The sequence below is a fragment of the Mobula birostris genome, chromosome 13 (genome assembly GCF_030028105.1).
Source record: "Mobula birostris isolate sMobBir1 chromosome 13, sMobBir1.hap1, whole genome shotgun sequence".
Taxonomy (NCBI): Eukaryota; Metazoa; Chordata; class Chondrichthyes; order Myliobatiformes; family Myliobatidae; genus Mobula; species Mobula birostris.
Window position 1 is genome coordinate 107584290 of NC_092382.1, and position 19823 is coordinate 107604112.

A 19823-nucleotide genomic window follows, 5' to 3' on the forward strand; every position below is an offset into this window, starting at 1 on the left:
CTCTCTCTCCTCTCTCTCCCCCCTCTCTATCTCTCTCTCTCTATCTTTCTCTTTCTTTCTCTTCTTCTTCTCTCCTCTCCCTCCTTCTCCTGTATCTCACTCTTGTTCTTCTCCAACATCTGCTCACTCTCCCCTTTCCCTCCCAGCATTCCTCTTTCTCCCTTTCCCTCCTACCTCGCTCCCTTCCTCAAACATTCTCCCTCCCTCAGCATGCACTGTCTACATTTATTTTCCTCCAGACTTCTGCCCTTCCCCATTCCCTTATGTCACCCTCTTTCCATCAGTCCCGCTCTCTTCCACCGTCCCACCACCAACAGCCCTGGCGCCCTGAACAGGAGATATCCTCACCCACCCACACTTGCAACCAGACCACGGAGTTCCCTGCATTCTCTCCGCACATTAAACCTGTCGAGGGTTGGGTTTGGGGATGAGGTGCCTTTTGGCCTGGGATGTCCAGCCGTCTCTCAATTTTCCTCTCTCCTTCCCCTTCCTCACAACCATTGCTCCCTTACGCCAGCCCCAACTATTTCGACCCATCTCCCTCCGTCCCTTCACCTCTTCCTCCCATCCACACTCCGTCACATCTCGTTCTGTCCCACCACACATTCCGTCTTTCCATCGCCTCTCTTCCACTTCCTTTTATCTCCTTATTTACTAAGGTAGTCTCCACTGCTTCACTGGGTAGAGAATTCCGTAGGTTCAGCACACTCTGGGAAAATCAGTAACTCCTCATCTCCGTCCTAAATCAACTAGCCCGAAACTGGAGGCAACGACCCTCAGGTCTAGTTTCACCTCCCAGTGGAAACATTTTTTCCTGCCTCTATCTTATATATTCATTTCATTTTTTTTTAATGCTTCTCTAAGATCTCCTCTAATTCTTCTGAATTCCAGTGAATACAGTCCCAGGTGACTCAATCTCTACTTATTGTCGTATCCCCTCATCTCTGGAATTAACCTGGTGAGCCTCATCTGCACCGCCTCCAAATCCGCTACATTGTTCCCCAAGTACGGCGACTGGTACTGCACGCAAACTCCAGCTGTGTCCTCGGTAGTACCGTGTACAGCTGCGGCGTAACGTCCCTGCTCTTAAATTCAGCCGCTCTCCCTATGAAGGCCAGTATTCCATATAACCATGGTAATCTGCCTTCCTGACAGCCTGCTGCGCCTGCAAATCAGCCCTTTGTGATTCATGCACAGGAGCTTGTGAGTCCCTCTGCACAGTAGCAAGCTGCAATTTTTACCAGTTAAATAATAATCTGCTTTTCCATTTATCCTTCCAAAGTGGGTGACATCCCTTTTACCAACGTTGTAATCCATCTGCCAGACCCTCATCCACGCAGCTTGGTGATTAATGGTTCCCTTTCGGAATGGCAGGCGGTGACCAGCGGGGTACCTAAGGGCTCAGTGCTGGGACTGCAGCTGTTTACAATATATATTAATGATTTTGATGAGGGAATTAAAAGTAAAGTTAGCAAATTTGGCGATGACACAAAGTTGGGTGGCAGTGTGAAATGTGAGGAGGATGTTCTGAGAATGCAGGGTGAGTTGGACAGGTTGGGTGAGTGGGCAGATGTATGGCACATGCAGTTTAATGTGGATAAATGTGCGGTTATTCACTTTGGTGGTAAGAACAAGAAGGCAGATTATTATCTAAATGGAGTCAAGCTAGGAAAAGGGCAAGTACAACGAGATGTAGGTGTTCTTGTACATTAGTCACTGAAAGCAAGCATGCAAGTACAGCAGGCAGTGAAGACAGCTAATGGCATGCTGGCCTTCATAGCAAGGGGAATTGAGTACAAGAGCAAAGAGGTCCTTCTGCAGCTGTACAGGGCCCTGCTGAGACCACACCTGGAGTACTCTGTGCAGTTTTGGTCTCCAAATTTGAGGAAGGACATTCTTGCTATTGAGAGAGTGCAGCGTAGGTTCACAATGTTAATTCCCGGGATGGCGGGACTGTCATATGCCGAAAGATTGGAGCTACTGGGCTTGTATACTCTGGAATTTAGAAGGCTGAGAGGGGATCTTATTGAAACATATAAGCTCATTAAGGGATGGGACAGGCTGGAGGCAGGAAGCATGTTCCCGCTGATGGGTCAGTCCAGAACCCAAGGCCACAGTTTAAGAATTAGGGATAGGCCATTTAGAACGGAGTTGAGGAAAAACTTTTTCACCCAGAGAGTGGTGGATGTATGGAATGCTCTGCCCCAGAAGGCTGTGGAGGCCAAGTCTCTGGATGCTTTCAAGAAAGAGATGGAGAGAGCTCTTAAAGATAGCGGAGACGAAGTATATGGGGATAGGGCAGGAACTGGATACTGATTGTGATTGATCAGCCATGATCACAGTGAATGGCGGTGTTGGCTCGAAGGGCCGAATGGCCTACTCCTGCACCTATTGTCTATTGTCTATTGTCAACCTATCTGTATCTCTCTGCAGACTCTCAGTATCTTCTGCACACGTTGCTTTTCCAATCAATTTAGTATCATCAGCAAATCCAGATTCACGACACTGGATCCCCTCTTCCAGACTATTGATGTATATCGTGAACAGTCGCGTACCCAGCACCGACCCTCGCGCACACGGCTCATCACTGATTGCGAAACAGAGTGACGCCCATGTATCCCATTCTCTGTTTTCTATTGGTTAATCAATCCGATAACCATGGGAATCTCTCCTGCAGCCATCATTCAGTAATGCATGCAACATCATATTTCCCAGTCTGCAACTGCGCTAAATTCATCTTCTTATTCCGTGTACCGTGTGCATTCAAATATAACACATTCAGTCCTGAAATCATCCTCGATTGTGTCCACCTTCTACATTGCAACTCATCCTACTGACTGCAAATTTGCCGTCAATAGCCTGTCCTCACGACACAAAGCCTCTGTTTGTAAACCAGTTGCCTCATCTTCGACACAATTATCCGCCTTTCCTACGGTACTTCATTTATTGAAACATATGCAGCTCAGCACACTATTGAGAACATGTTCAACCTTTCTATTGCTAACTGTGTCTTAGTTCTGAGCACCATTATTCTGTAAGCCTCTCTAATACAGTCTCTTACATTTCCCGGGTGATGACATCTCTGAGGATTTATACTGGGCAACACATTGCCCGCTGCGCTCTGTCTCTCTCCACAATAGGACTACAGCGGCTGCAAACTCACTCGCTCTCCACCGGGCTTTGGACCAACTGGGAAAAAGCAATACCTACGTCACGCTGCGGTTTATTGACAACAGCTCAGCGCTCAGCACAGTCACGTCCTCAGTTCTATCCAACAGGCTGCAAAGCCTGGGACAGGCTATCTCCCTCTGCAACAGAACGTTTGACTTCCTCATCGGGAAACCACAGTCAGTGCAGGTCGCTCGTAGCATTTCCAATCTGCAGGTGGTGTTGAAGACAGATTAGGGAACTGAGCAAAGCAGTAGCAGATGGAGTGCAATGTGGGGAAGTATATCGTCACGTACTTTCATGGTAAGGATAAAGTATAAACGTTTTTGTTTTCTATATGGAGAGAAACATAAAACAGCTGAGGCGCAAAGGGATTTGTGGATCCTGTTGCACGATTCCCTGCTGGTTCACTTACAGGTGGAGTCGGTGGAGAGAAAGGCAAAGCGAATGTTCGCATTCCTTTCCAGTGGGCGAGAATATAAATGCAAAGGTTTGATTGTAAAGGTTTAAAAGACACTGGTGAGGCCTAATTTGGGTTATATAGTGAGTCGATTTGTGCCCCTTAGATAAAAAGGGTGTGCTAACTTTCGACTGTGTTCCATGGAGGTGAACGAGAAAGATTGGAAACATAGAAACATATAAAACCTATAGAACAATACAGTCCATTCGCCCACAATGTTGTGTCGAACATGTCCCTACCTTAAAAATTATTAGGCCCTCTATTTTTCTATGCTCCATGTACCTATCCGAAAGTATTTTTAAAGGACCCTATTTTAAATGCCTCCACCACCGTTGCCCGCAGCAGATTCCACGCACTCACCACTCTCTTAGTAAAAAAAAATGTACCCCTGACAACACCTCTGTACCTACTCACTAGCACCTTAAACCGGTGTCCTCTTGTGGCAACCATTTCAGCCCTGGGAAAAGGTTTCCGACTATCCACGTGATCATTGCTTCTCATCATCTTATACACCTCTAACAGGTCACCTCTCATCTCTGTCGTTCCAAGGAGAAAAGGCCGAATTCACTCAACCTATTCTCATTAGGCATGCTCCCCAGTCCAGGCAACATACTTGTAAATCTCTTCTGTACACTTTCTGTTCGGGGATTGAAATGCGTATCACAGGAGGTGCATTTGATCTGGATCTGTACTCAATAGAATTCAGAAAAATGAGGAATTACCTCATTGAAACCTATCAAATACTGAGGATCCTTGATAGAATTGCTGTGGGGATAAGGCTTCCTAGGTTGTGGGAGGAGGCGATACTGAAACTAGTGAACACGGCCTCAGAATGGAGGAATGTCAATGGAGAAGTCAATAGGCTGGTCCTGGACTTATTTCCTGGCATAATCTACATATTACTATTTAACTATTTATGGTTTCAATACTATTCAATTATTTATGGTCCAACCGTAAAGAAAACCAATTTCCCCCGGGATCAATAAAGTATGACTGTGACTATGACTGCAAAGGAGATTGGGTGTCATGGTCCGGTCCGTGAAGTCCGCATTCCAGTTCACAGTCCGGTCCATAGTTGCTTATTCCAGGTTTTCTGGTTTTCCCTTGTTCCATTGGGTGCTCTCATTGAGGCACCTGGTTCTCATTTGGGCTGGGAACATGAATAGCTCCTGGGTTCAGCTTCATTTGCTGGGCTGTTCCCTTCCCTTCCTTCTGAAGCTTTGCCTGACGTCTTGCCTGCAGCCTTTGCCTGAAGCCTTGATATGAAGACTTTCCTTAAACCTCGCTTGCGTCCTCACCTGTATCGCTGTCATGTTCTATCGCCGGAGCCAGGCTCCTAGTTCCCAGCTCCTGGTCCTGGTCCCGCTCTGCCAGCCAATGTCGTAGCCCAAGTCCGCGTTCTTGTCCAGGCTCCTAGTTTGCATCCAGTCACGTCCCTAACTCCAATTCAGTCCAGTTCCCAGTACCTCAGTGTCTGTGCATTGCCTTTGGATCCGTCTCTCAGCGCACCCACTAATGGCATTGGGAGGAATTTATTTTGCCAGAGAGGGGTGAATCTGTGTAATTCGCTACCACAGGCGGCCGTGGAGGAGGGGTTACTGGCATATTTAAGTCAGAGTTTGATTGAGACTCAGACTGAAGTGGATCAGCCAAGATAACATGCTGGAGCAGACCCAATGGGCCAAATGGCTTAATTGTGCCACCATCCTCTGATTTGAAGTTTCTAGGAATCTGGATTTCAACATCTCTGAGGATATACACTGGACCCAACACATTCAGGCAGACACATAGGTGTCATGTTTCCGACTGACCAGACACAGGTTTCCAGGTCTCGGCAGTCTCACTACCCGGTGAGTGGTTAGCTGTCTCTTCCCCTTTTAGATTCCGAATCTCAATTATTGTCTGCCTCAGAAATGAACGGATACGGTAAGGTGTGGGGAAGTGTATTTTTATCTACTTTCGTTGAGGAAATGAAAGTATAGATGATTTTCTAAATTGGGAGAAAAATCTCCCGCTGCGGCGCAATGGGGGATCGTCGTGCGCGATTCCCGGGTCGTTAAATAACAGGTGGAGTCGGTGGTGGTGAAGGCAAATCGAATATCAACATTCATTCCCAGAGGGCGAGAATATAAATGCAAGGATTTAATTTTAAGAGTTTAAAAGACAATGGTGAGGCCTAATCGGGATATTATGCAGACACGAGGAAATCTGCAGATGCTGGAAATTCAAGCAACTGACACAAAACAATACTGGTGAACGCAGCAAGCCAGGCAGCATCTATGGGAAGTGGTTCGTGGACTGTATAGATGCTGCCTGGCCTGCTGCGTTCACCAGCACTTTTTGTGTGCTTTGGCCGGATATTATGAGTGGCTTTGTGACCCTAAAAGGAAAATGGGAGAGTCTTTATTTAAAACTTTCAGTCCTGAAATATCCGCAGTTTCAGGACACCAGTCGCAACAAGCTGAGAGTTTTGATTCCTGCCTTTGTCTGAGGTTTTTACATCTGCCCCCACATCGACTCCGCTTTCTGTTCTGGAACTCTGAATCCCCTCCCCCTGCAACTCGAGTTTAACAACTCTCCCAAAAAACCGTCATGCACTGTCCTTGCAAACCTTCCCGCTGGGGATATTAGTTCGCCACCATCTTAGGTGTAAACCTCCTCTTCTGTACATAGAAACATAGAAACATAGAAAATAGGTGCAGGAGTAGGCCATTCGGCCCATTGAGCCTACAACGCCATTCAGTATGATCATGGCTGATCATCCAACTCAGAACCCTATACCTGACTTCTCTCCATACCGCCGATCCCTTTAGCCACTAGGGCCATATCTAACTCCCTCTTAAATATAGCCAATGAACTGTTCTCAGGTCCCAACTTCCTTGGAAAACGCGCAATCATCCCAAATTCTGAAGCCCTCCCACTCACAATAACTACTTGACCACGTGTTAAACTGTATGATCTTTGAAATTGTGGCCTCACTGGGCCGGGTGGTGGTCTAGAATTTAATTTAATATCTAAATCCCTGACCTCACTTTACAGACCTCCTCCCTATTCATACCGATGTCATTGGTACCTATCTGGACCATAGCCTCAGGTTGCTCAATCACCCACTGAAGAATAATCGAGAAGGAAGCAATAAGTAAACGGCAAGAAATCTCTTTGCAGTTATGCGTTTTCCCTTAGTCAAACCTCTCCTCGCTAACGTATGGAATCGATAAATCATCGAATGACCAGTCAGGCAGTGCCCAGTCCAACAATGGCCGCTCCGCTTGCTACTACTTTGTTTTTTTGAACATGCTAATGATTCCGGCTCCGTGATTGGTTGCTGATCAAACGCCGAAACTTTAGTGAAGTATTGCATTTTAATGCACAGTCGCCAAACGTGTGAAATACCATTTTCTCTCTCCCGACCTCTGATTGGAGTCTTTTCAAAACCCGAAATCATCTGACCACTGACTGCGAGTGAGACAGAGCAAGGCTTGCTCCATGTAATCCGATCTCGCACTACTGGAAACAGACACTGAGTGACGCTCCCTCCACAACAATCCATCACATAATTTAAGGTTTCGATAAGACAGAAGCTTCCTGCACATCGATCACTCCAGTGTGAGATCAGGAGTGAAATACACACAACAGCAACAAAAACAAACACCTAGGGTCACGCAATCAGTGATGTTCCGTACACATCATCGAATAATGCACTCCATAAGGGCAATACACAGTGAAACTCCCTCGTCACCGTCCCATCACAAACTCGCGGGGTCGGAACCAGACTGAGACTCCCTCCGCACAGTCGCATCACACACTCCTGGGGTCAGACACAGAGTGAATCTCCCTCCGCACCGTCCCATCACACACTCCCGGGGTCAGACACAGAGTGAATCTCCCTCCACACCGTCCCATCACACACTCCTGGGGTCAGACACAGAGTGAATCTCCCTCCACACCGTCCCTTCACACACTCCCAGGGTCAGACACAGAGTGAATCTCCCTCCACACCGTCCCATCACACACTCCCGGGGTCAGACACAGAGTGAGTTTCCCTCCACACCGTCCCATCACACACTCCTGGGGTCAGACACAGAGTGAGTTTCCCTCCACACCGTCCCATCACACACTCCCGGGGTCAGACACAGAGTGAATCTCCCTCCACACCGTCCCAACACACAGTCCCTGGCTCGGACACACAGAGGGAATCTCCCTCCACACCGTCAATTCACACACTCCCGGGGTCAGACACACGCCGTCCCATCACACACACCCTGGGTCGGACACAGAGTGACGCTCCCCCACACTGTCCCATCACACACTCCTGGGAACAGACACAGAAGCAAGCTCCCTCCACACAGTCGCATCACACCCACACGGAGTTACACTAATTGAAGTTCCTTCTACACCGTCCCGTCACACACTCGCTGAGGCAAACCCTGGGCGAAACAACCTCCAGACCTCCCCAAAACACACACGCTTAGTCAGTAAACCAAGGATGCTCACTATAGGTTATCCCATCACACATTCCCGGGGTTTGTTACCTAAAGTATCCCCAGCCCCGCAGTATTGAACGACACCCCACCTGAGTGTGAAGCTCCTTCCGTCCCCCCACGCCCCCTTCTCACCAATACCGAGCACTTCGGTGTCCAGGAATCTCAGGTCGTGCGCTTCTCCCGGAGATGGTGTGTGTGTGACCCGATGGTGTGCTGAGGGAAGAGGAAGGAAGAAGAGGAAAGTCGTGGCCAGGGAACGGGTGGGGCGGTTGCAGCCATTGGGAGCAACTGCTGTGGCCTCACACAACCGGCCTGAGAACTCACGGCTGTGGAGAGGCTTTGAAGCGAAAGATGGATAACTTGTGGAAAGGGGCAGTTGTAAACACTACCTCATTCTCTGCACAATTCCCTCAGAACACCGGAAGAGAGATTTGACGGGTGCGGGGAAGCGACGGAGAAGTTGGGGGTGGGGGTGGAGGTGCGTCGGGGATCGAGAGGCTTACGGAGCCCGGAGGGGCTTCGGGGGTTCAGGAGATGACAGATACGGTGAGGTGTGCATGGGAGCGAAAGGGTCCCGGAAATAGAGAGGGGCGGTGGAGGTGGAGATGACGGAGATGAGAAGTGGGTAGAAGAGGGAGTGCGTCACGGACACGGGGTAGCTTGTAAGGGAACGGGGTGACGGAGACGGGAGTGGTGAAGTGGAGAGAGAAGGCGGATTGCAGGAGAGTGACGGGTTGGCGGAAACGGGGACGTGTTTTAGAGTGGGGGTAAGTTATGGAGACAAGGAGGAGCGTGTCCGTATTAAAGAGCAAGGCGTGTCGTTATGTCGGTATCGTTGAGGTGCGAGTCCGTGTTACTGTGCAGGCCGTACCGGTATGTTGTTATTGTTGAGCTGTGTGGTTTTGTTACAGTGCAGCTCCTGTCCGTGTACAGACGCCACGATGAACACGGCGCGTTCTTGTCACGGCGGACGATGTGTCGGGGTCACGGTGAGATGCCTGTCGGTGTCACGGTACTTGGTTGATCAGTGTCCGTTCGAGAGTTACGTCGTGTAATGGTGAGGTTTGTGTCAGTGTCATGGTGACAATGCGTCGTTGTCACGGTTAGTGGTGTGTCGTTGTCACGGTGAGGGGTGTGTCGTTGTCACGGTGAGAGTTGTGTCGGTGTCACGGTGAGGGATGTGCCGTTGTCATGGTGAGGGGTGTGTCGTTGTCACGGTGAGGGTTGTGTCGGTGTCACGGTGAGTGGTGTGTCGTTGTCATGGTGACAATGCGTCGGTGTCACGGTGAGGGTTGTGTCGGTGTCATGGTGAGTGGTGTGTCGGTGTCATGGTGAGTGGTGTGTCGGTGTCACGGTGAGTGGTGTGTCGGTGTCACGGTGAGTGGTGTGTCGTTGTCATGGTGAGGGTTGTGTCGGTGTCACGGTGAGAGTTGTGTCGGTGTCATGGTGAGTGGTGTGTCGGTGTCACGGTGAGTGGTGTGTCGGTGTCACGGTGAGGGCTGTGTGGATCGCACACTGCCTATGCAGTCTGCAGTGTCGTTCCCTGTGTTTCACAAAACGTCGTTACATTCCTTCATCTACTCAATCCCTACTCTTCCCACCTGATGAGTTGAAATCTGTGTTTTTGAACCTACTGCAGAGTAGTGAACGTAAATCACCAAACCGAACAGACCCTTCGGTCCACAATGTTGTGATATACCAATTGAGCTAAATCGCTTTTGACTGCGCAGCAATCATCTCCCTGTATTCCCTGCACATTAACATCCCTGGCAAAGAGCCACTTGCATCTCTCTCTCTATGAGTCTGTCAATGAATCGAAAGTGACTAACAGAGCCGCTTCTAAACTTTGAATTCTTCCCGCTGCATCACGACGAATAAACGCAAAACCGGGAATGTTGAGCTGACGGTCATGCTCGCCCTGTGCCGACGTCTCACTGATATCTACAATATCATAATTCCAGCCTTGATCCCTGCTCTGAGCTCATCTGTCTTTCGTACAATACTTCCTGCATTGAAATGTAGGCATCTCAGAACACAAGTCCCAGCAGACTCAAACTTTTGCTTCCTGACTTTGTCTCTGGTCTTACCAACATCTGTCCCAACAACCGCTCCACTGTCTGTTTGGCATTCTGTTTTTCATCCCCCTCCATCTCTAGTTCAAACCCCACCCCTTCTCCTTTTTTAATGCCAAAACCACCCGCTGGGATGTTAGTTCCAGTCCAGTTCAGGTGGAAACTGTGGGATTTGCTCGGTGACGGAGTAAATGAAAGGGCGGCGCAATGTGGGTCGGTGTGGCGCGGCCTCCAGGCCTCCTCCCAATATGTCCTCCCTATCACCCCTCAGTTTACCGAATGATCCAATTCCAGCTCCAACTCCTGAACGCCCGGTGTTAGACGCTACAGCCGGATGACATACTTACAGGTGAAGTTGTCAGACACTCTGGAGGACTCCCTCCCGTCCCAAGTCCTGCAAGAGGAGCACTCAACTCTCCTGCCAGGCATGTCTACTGCTCTAACTATCAGAAGCCCTCAATCCTACCTCGAACACTTAACCACCTCTTAATGGGTGCTGTCTTCCTATTTCTGGCCACACCAGCACGTGTCACACTTTGCCTGTTGACCCTCCCACTTAAGATTGCTGAGGACCCGATCCGAGTGGTAGAGTCCCTGACACCCGGAAGGCAAAATACCATCCTGGAATCTCTCGCTCACAGAAACTCTTTTCTGTTCCCCGAATAAATAATCGTCTATCACCACAGCTCGCCTCAGCTGGCCCTCCACTCCCCTTCTGAAACCACAGAGCCGAAATCATTGCCAGAGACCTGACCTGGGAGATTGTCCTCCTCTTGGTCATTAAAACCCTCCCCCACCCCACCCAGACGTACGCAAAGTGTTGTACCTGTTATTGAGGGGGTTGGCCACAGGGGGCACTCTGCACTGAGCTGGGCTGTTTAACCCCTTTGATCCCCCTGACTGTCACCAAGTTTGCTGTAGACTGCACATTGGGTCTAACTTCCTCCCGATATGTCTTCCCTATCACCCCTCAGCTTCCCGAATGATCCAATTCCAGCTCCAACTACTTAATACCCAGTGTTAGGAGCTGCAGCCGGATGACCTTCTCACAGGTGAGGTTGTCAGAGACTCTGGAGGACTCCCTCCCGTCCCACGTCCTCCAAGAGGAGCATTCAACTCTCCTTCCAGGCATGTCTACTGCTCTAACTGTGCAATTGTAAAGAAGAAAACAACACATAAACTGAAAACAAATCCACCAGCAGTAACCCCTGTCTTATCTTAATTTTCCCTTGCTGATGAACCAGCCTTGCTGATTGGATGTCGCTCCCGATCTCTGATTGGAAGTTGTGCCAAAACCTTAATTATGTGGATCTATGACTCCGTCAGTCAGCCACACAGTGAGGCAACACACAAACCATCCCATCGCACGCTCCTGGAGTGAGACACTGAGTGACACTTCCTAAGCAACGATAATCATGCAAAGTCGGGGAAAGAAAAGGTGTGAAGTTCCCTCCGCGCTCTCATCCCACACAGTAAGTTTCGCAGAAGGTGTTAGGTACGCATTTCGGGAGTAAGACACTGACTGAAACTCCCTTCAGACTGCCCCATCACATGCTATCGCGGTCAGATAGAGATTGAAGCTCCCAATACATCTTCCCATCACACAATACCGCGATCAGACACAAAGTGAAGCTCCCTTCAAACCGTCCCATTACAAAATCCCGCAGTCAAACAGAGTGAATTTCCCTCCCCAAAGTCCCATCACACACCCCCAGGGTCAGACACTGAGTGAATCACCCTGCACACCGTCCCATCACACACTTTGGGGTCAGACGCAGAGTGAATCTTCCTTCAACACCGTCTCATTACACACTCCTGCGGTCAGACACAGAGTGAACCTCCCTGCACACCTTTATTATCTGTATTCTCCACACCCCGTCCCCCTCCACCACGAGGCCCAAGAGCATGACAGGCTACCCTCGTCAAAATCAGAGCAAAACCCTCTCCCTCCCCGGCTCTCCGCTCTCACCAATCCTCAGCACGATTTTTGTCTCAATATTTTGTGTGCGTGGACTGGATGTGATTACTCAGCACACACATGCTCTCAGTCCTAATCACCAACTCCAAATCCTGGGATATCACATCTTTCAACACATTTCTAGCTATTTATTATTTTTAGTAAAGCACCTTAATTTTACATATTTGCGCCACACAGATGCTGTAAAAGAACGCATTTCAGGCCGTATAAATCAAGGATAATAAATCGGATCGTGATTCCGGTAGAAAACATGCGACAAGGGGGATCGTACATCGACTCGCTGGCCTGCATCAGTCAGGACACTGAGCACGGGAGTCCGGAGGTCACGTTGCAGTTGTACGAGACGTCGGTGCGGCCACACTTTGGAGTACGTTCAGTTTTGGTCGCCCTGCTGTGTGAAAGAGGCCACTGAGCTGGAAAGAGTGCAGAGGGAGATTTACGAGGATGTTGCCGGGACTCCGGGGACTGAGGTATAAAGAGCGGGAAGGAAGTTTGGGACTGAACCCCCTGTGATGGAATGAAGGGATAGGTAAATAGGGGGGAAAACAGAGGACAACAATTAACTTATAATCGATCAACTTGTAAGCGCCTTAGCTTACTGCTTTGGACAAGTTTGGACAAGTCAGAAAGAAGCTTCACTCTGCAACGGGTGACGTACCAGTCATTATTGTCTAAAGCTCGGCAAGGGCTCAAATAAGGAACTATCCTCTCTTCAGAAGCAGCTCACGGTGTAGCTAAATATGGGAAGTATACTGTAAGGGCTGGAATGTTCTGGAGAACAGGGGAAGGGTCCGAATGAGGAACTGATGAGCTAGCTTTGGCTTAGAATAATTATAACTAACTGACCAATGATTATTTTACATCTAGTTGTATCTTAGCATGTGATTGAAATGATTCTAATATTGTCTAATCTTGCAATCGTAAGATTTTCTTCTACCTGATCAGTGTTATAAATTGTGGGGAATTGTGTAATTCGGGGGCAGTGTCTGGACTGGTTCTTTTGGGAGATCAGTCTGTAACTTGCTCTATGGCATGTTATGAGTAGAGAATGAAGGTTTGAAAAGAATTACGTGTGTCAGTGTATTTGTGGTACAATTGCTGTTGCATCGGCTCCGATCGAGAACGACACCTGGAGCGTATTTGTAACCTCACAGATTTGCGTAAAGAGAGGGAAATCAGGGAGACGGAGGGGTGAGGGAAAACGGAGAGCGGAGTAAGAGAGTGGGGTAGAGAGTGAGGAGAAAGAGGGAGAGAGAGGGGTGAGGGTTAGACAGAGGGAACGGAGAAAGACAGCGGGATTAAAAATGCGAGGAAACAGTGGGAGAGGTGTGGAGAGAGAGGTAGAGGGAGAGGAGAGGAGCGGGACCGGGTCGGTGGAATGATGAGAAAGAATTGGATAGCTGGGGAGAGCTCTGCAGATGTGTAGTGGGGAGTATTGGGGTGAACAGGAGGAGAGGTATGGAGTAGGGGGAGGGTCAGAGAGGGTGAGGATGGAATTTGAGAGGATGGAGGAGTGAGAGTGGACGAAGGGAGAATGGGGAGAAAGAGGGGTGGTCTCTTGTTTCAAATCGGCCCCACTGTCTGTTGACAGAGACCCTGGATCTTTCCAGGAGCATTCGGGAACAAAGATACCGACTTCTCGCAGATGAAACCGTGATATCGATTGCAAATGTCATTCTCTACGTGCGAGCCGCAGTCACTGCAGGCGTACATTCGATCATACACCACGTACAGGAGACCAGAGGCCACTTTCCTGTCAAAGAGCGTTAACTAATTTCAACAGAGACAAAACAGCTCTAGCAGTCAATCCGCAAAAATAATCCCATCAAACAGCTCTCTCCCCACAGCCTGTGTCATCAGTAAAATAATCCCTGGGCACTGATCCTGCCAGTCCGCAAGATATCCAGTATGCAGGGATATGCGTGACATGAGCGTGGGAAACAAAATTCTGTGAAATTAAATTCCTTTGTTAAATGCCTAAAATGGAAAACAATCTACGGAGCCTCTCTTGGACTATTACAACAGGAATGTGTGAAGGCAGAGTGCGGAGAGAGCTTCACTCTCTGTCTGTCTACCAAATTCTGTGATAGGACGGTCTGGAGAGGGCTTCATTCTGTGTCTGACGGCGGGACTGTGTGTTGAGACGGGGTGGAGGAAGCTTCACTCTGTGTCTGACTCCGGTAGTGTTTGATGGGAAGGTGCGGAGGCCGCTTCACTCGATGTCTGACCCCGGGAGTGTGTGCTGGGACGTTGTGGGCGGAGATTCACTCTGTGTCTGACCCTGGGATTGTGTGATGGGACGCTGTGGAGGGAGGTTGACACGGTTTCTCACCCCAGGACTGTGTGGCCAAACCGTGTTGTGGAAAATTCGCTCTGTGTCTGACTCCGACAGTGTGTGATGGGACGGTGTGGAGGGAGTTTCACTCTGTGTCTGACCACGGGAGTGTGTGGTGGGTCGGTGTTGTTCCGAACGCGCGGGTTTCGTTTACTGTGGACTGTCGCTTTAAGAGCGCCAGAAGGAGGCGGGACAATGACGTCAGTCACTGGCTGCCGTGGTTTGTGAAGATTAAACACAGTGAGAGAGAGAGGGAGAGAGAGAGAGGGAGAGCGAGAGAGAGAGAGAGAGAGGGGGGAGAGAGAGAGGGAGAGAGATAGAGAGAGAGAGACAGAAAGAGAGAGACGGAAACACTGGAAGCCGATACCTCAGCTTGTCGCAGCTAAGACTTCGAACTTTCCTCTGCCCACAAGAGGGGTTTAAACATCGGAACACGGTGCACAACGAATGTGTGACGGTCACTTTGTCGGATCCATAGGAGTGGATTTTAGGTTGCCTGGGTATGCTGTGTGGTAACCTCTGGAAGACGATATTCCCGTGACAGGTCACTTTCGGTGATAATTCGTATGTGCATTTGGAACGTCATGTCAGACAAGACCTACGGCGACTGTCATCTCGTTTTACCAGCGTGAAGCCTGTGGAATATTTTGTACTTAACTTTTCTATACGTTTTACCTTGGATTACAAATGTCTCTCTCCCATAATTTATTTCGTAGATTACTGAACATTCCTACTTTACCACCTCAAGACATTAAGCCTTCCCACGCCCCCCGCCCCTTCCAAGCTCAATAGTTATATTTACACACACACCTACACATAACATCGTTAACTTTTGTTCATCTTGTTAAAGTTACTATATTATAGGTAGCTACTAATAAAGATAGTGGTTTTAACATCAAAACCAGGCTCGCACATTTTTCGGGATGTACGGTGTCGAGCATTTTGTCTTGTCGCATGGCCGCCTGGTGTGGACGCTGTAACGCAGAGGGTCGCCATGGACCATAGAAGGTTCTAGACTCAGCCAGCTCCATCACGGACGCAACCCTCTCCTCCATCGTGGACATGTTGAAGAAGGAATGACTTGGGAAGACCGCATCCATCAGCGAGGACCATCTCCCGCCGGGAAATGCCCTGTGCTGATCGGTACCACCGGGGAGGGGTACAGGAGCCGGGAAACTCAACAATTTACAAACAGTTGCTTCCTCTCCGACATCAGATTGCGAACGCTCCCTGAACACTTAAACACTCCCTCGGTATTCACCTTTTTGCAGTATTTATTAATTTTCCCAATTGTCTTGAATTTTATATCTTTGTACCGCGCTGAAGCCACGTTGTGGTTGTACAAAAGGTCGGTGAGGCCGCGCTGGGAGTTTGGTGTTCAGTTCTGGTCGCGCTGCTGTAGGAAAGATGTCACTGAGCTGGAAAGAGTGCAGAGGGAGATTTACGAGGATGGTGCCGGGACTCGAGGGTCTGAGTTATGGGGAGAGAGCAAGAAGGATGGGACTTCGTTCCTTGAAGCGTAGGTATGAAGCCAGGAGAGGCACATACAGGGTGAATGTGCACAGTCTTTTTCCCCCGGGTTGGTGAACTGAGGGCCAGTGCGCACAGAATTGAGGCGAGAGTGGGTGGAGGGAACCGAGAGAGGAGAGGCGGAGAATGGGGTCCGAGGAGGAGAGGAAGAGGGAGAAAGGGAATGAGTTAGAGAGAAGAAGGGGAAGAAGAGAAGAGGAGTAGAAAGGGGGTGTAACTGGGCGGGAGCGGGGGAGAGCGGCACAGGGAGGGGAGAAGTGTGGAGTAGATGGGGAGAGTGTGAGTAGTGGGGGAGAATGGCGATGCGAGTAGAGGAGGAGAATAGGATAGGAGGGAGGGTAGAGAGGGAGGGAATGGATGAAATTATGGGGGAGTGAGAATGGGGTAGATTGAATGCGGAGACGTGGAGTGTCGTCACATGGTTGAAGTCGGCCAGTCAGGTTCTGGACAGAGACGTTGGATCTCTTCAGGAATATCCGGGTATAAAAGTGCAGACTTCTCGCAGATGAATCTGTGTTTCCTTTCGAAAATGATACTCTGTTGGTACGAGTGGGACTTACTGCAGTTGGGCGATCCATGGGACATCTCGTAGAGAAGATAAGAGGTCACATTCCTATCAAAGAGGGTTAGACAGTTTCAACAGAGACAAAACAGATCTAGCAGACAACCGGAGACCGTCGCCAAACTAATCCCACTAATTTGCGCTATCCCCACTGCCCCATGTCAGTCTCTAAACTAATTCCATAACACCGCGCTCTCCCCACAGCCCCGACTACATCGCCGTGCGAATCCCACTGCATCACTCTCTCCGACAGTACCGAGTCAGTTTCCAAACTAATCCCACTCTACCACCCTCTCCCGCCAACCTTGCATCAGTCAACAGACTAATCCCACTGTCGCACTCTCCCTAAAACCCTGTATGAGTGTCCAACCTTCTCCCACTGACCCACTCTCTCCCCACAGATCTGTGTCAGTACTCAAACTAATATCAGTGCCCGACTCTCTCCCCACGGACCTGTGTCAGTCTCGAAACTTATCCCACTGACCCACTCTCTCCCCACGGCCTCGTGTCAGTCTGAAAACTAACCCCACCGTCCGACTCTTTCCCTACGGCCTCGTGTCACTCCCACACCAACGACCCGTAACATTCCAAACCTCACCCGTCTGCGCATTTTCCAATCCAGTAGGTTCCGTGTTCACTGCCGGTAGAATTGGAAACAAAATCCTGTGAAATAAAATCCCTTCGATTACTGTGCATGTAACGCCCTGGGAAATGTTACTGCTGATGTAATGGTTTCTCTGCAGCAGCAGTGTTTTGGGGTTTTATTGTTGTTTAGTGCGATCGTGAACAATAGCCAGATCAGAAATGCTGCTCAAGTCAACTAGTTCCCAGAGAGAACTCGGAAAGGCCAAACAGGTGGTTCACTGCTGCTCAGCGATACAACATAAAAATATCATATATACTCTTAAGAAGCATTAAAAAGTAGTAGAAATACTGGAGTCATGATGATTATGATCGCCTCCGCTGGACAGAGGGAATTATGTTGTTCTCCTGTTAAGGATCCGGCCTGGACACTGGGTTGAAGGGCCTCTGCTGGTAGCTCTGGATCACGACAGTCTTTAACTTCTGTTATCTTTCACCTGGCCATGTGGGTTCTGGCCCAGCCCCTTTCCTTTTTTTGGAATTCCTCCAATTACCTGCTCGTCTCCTCATTTGCGCCCACCTGTTTCTAATTTTCACTCATTACCCCGCCCATTTCAACCCCGCCTTGACTAGCATTCTCTGCCAGTTCGTCCCAGTTCTGACCTGTGTCTTTCCCCATGTCATTGCGATTTCTGCCAACTGATTTCGCCTGATTCAGTGTTTTGGGTGTTGCCCGTTCCTGTACCTGATTTTTCCCTGTGCGCTCTGGATTTGTCTGCTGTCGCCTGACTGCCTTTTCTGGTTAAGACCTCGCCTGCGTTTCGGATTCGTGCCTGCCTTCTGTTTTTGAAAGACTTTTGCCTTTTTGCTCCCTAATAAATCCTGCTGAAAAAGTATTCCTTGTTCTGCACTTGAGTCCCACCGAAACCCGACACCTCCATAATACAAAGAAATTGAAGGATAAGTTTTTAGGGCGACAAAACGTGACGGGAGCACTTGGAACTTACAACTAATCCCTATTGGGAGAAAATAGCACCTGCTTTTTTTCCCGCACTTTTCTCCAGCAGTTCAAGGATTAAGTCCAGCCGGAACATAACTCACAAGCGCTCTTGAAAGTCAGGTATTAACCCTACCTGCGAAAAACCAAGCATTGCCATCCGGGTCCCCTTCATGATCGCTTATGAAGAAGCATGTGACTTCCCTCCCAGAGAGGATAGGAGTTTGTGCACCCGGCTCTTGAAGGCTTGGACCATCGTCGCAGTTGTTTCCAACCACAGCATCTGGAAGGCTGTTCCACATTCTGATCGCACAGTGAAGGAAGCTTCTATCCAGTGTCTCGCATCAGGCATAGAAAGAGCATGAACATGCACAGATAAACTAGATCGTGCGGTGCGCCGTCTCTCAGAAGCTGAAGACAGCATGACGCGAGGTTCTGCAGGGCTGTGGCTGGTCTGCATTTCGTATAACACAGTAGCTGCAGCAGGCTGTCGTCTGTGCTGGAAGCTGCTGACAGATAGATTCTCTCGAGCTGTTCTGACCAGAGATAATGGGCCCTTGGGACTGTGTGGCCTCCCACGATGGGGATGGTTTAATTTCTTGTGTGTCCGGGAGCCTGGGTTCGATGGCTTTTGTTCGAGAAAAGATACCGAGAGACGATGCCAGAACGAGGAAGGCGGAGACTGCAGGCTTGAGTGGACTTGGAATGGCGTCGAGAGGTGACGACCCCCGTGGGAAATCGATGGAGAACGAACAGACGGGAAAAGAGTGAGCTACAGCGAGCGCTTTAGACTGTTTCGTTAAAATGGGCGCTTTTTCTCTTTGTTTTCGATGCTAACCCTACAGTTAAATTAAGAACCCTGAAGCTCTATCGTTTAATTGCATACGGTGCACTGCTCGTTATTTCGTGGGATTGATTTGTAACCGGGCAACACATCACGGTACATCCACACAAACGAGCTTTCTCAGTTTGGCCGGGCCGGAGGCAGTGTTCCCCCCGACCCCCAGACAAACGCATGCTGGTCGAACCTGAGGGTAACAATTACCCTCTCTCCATGCCTGACGGCAGGAAAAAGTGTAGAGAAAAGTGTAGAGATGAGACAGAGATGGAATGACCCAGCGTCTGATCCTTGGACTGCGTGATGGGACTTTGTGGAGGGAGATTCACTCTGTGTCTGACCCCGGTACTGTGTGATGGGGCGGTGTGGAGGGACTTAATTCTGTCAGACTCAAAAAGCTCTATATTTGTACCGTGCAGAGCATTCTGACAGGCTGTATCACTGTCTGGTATGGAGGGGCTACTGCACAGGACCAAGAGAAGCTGCAGAAGTCCGTAATTCTAGTCAGCTCCATCTTGGGAATTAACCTGCAAAGTACCCAGGACATCTTCAGGGAGCACTGTCTCAGAAAGGCAGCGTCCATTATTAAGGACCTCTACCACCCTGTGCATGGCTTTTCTCACTGTTACCATCAGGTAGGAGGTACAGAGGCCTGAAGGCACACACTCAATAATTCAGGAGCAACTTCTTCCCCTCCACGATCCGATTCCTGAATGGACTGTGAGGATTTGGACATTACTTCACTTTTTACAACATTGTTTCTACACAATTTAAATAATTAATATACGTGATTGATTTGTTGTTGTTTTTTTCATTA

The 19823-nt window shown here is 49.2% G+C and overlaps 1 protein-coding gene across 2 annotated transcripts in view; it reads right to left on the reverse strand.

Annotated features, from left to right (window-relative positions):
* Positions 1-15971: 15971 nt before the first annotated feature.
* Positions 15972-19823, reverse strand: part of LOC140207298 (C-type lectin domain family 12 member B-like) — a 45818-nt gene continuing 41966 nt past the window's right edge. For both annotated transcript variants that reach the window (XM_072275793.1, XM_072275794.1), the window contains 2 exons: positions 17188-17252; positions 15972-16640 (listed from right to left, as the gene is read on the reverse strand). In XM_072275793.1, the coding sequence (XP_072131894.1) occupies positions 16442-16640; positions 17188-17252 (264 nt within the window). In that variant the 3' untranslated portion in view covers positions 15972-16441. The remainder of the gene's footprint in view (positions 16641-17187; positions 17253-19823) is intronic.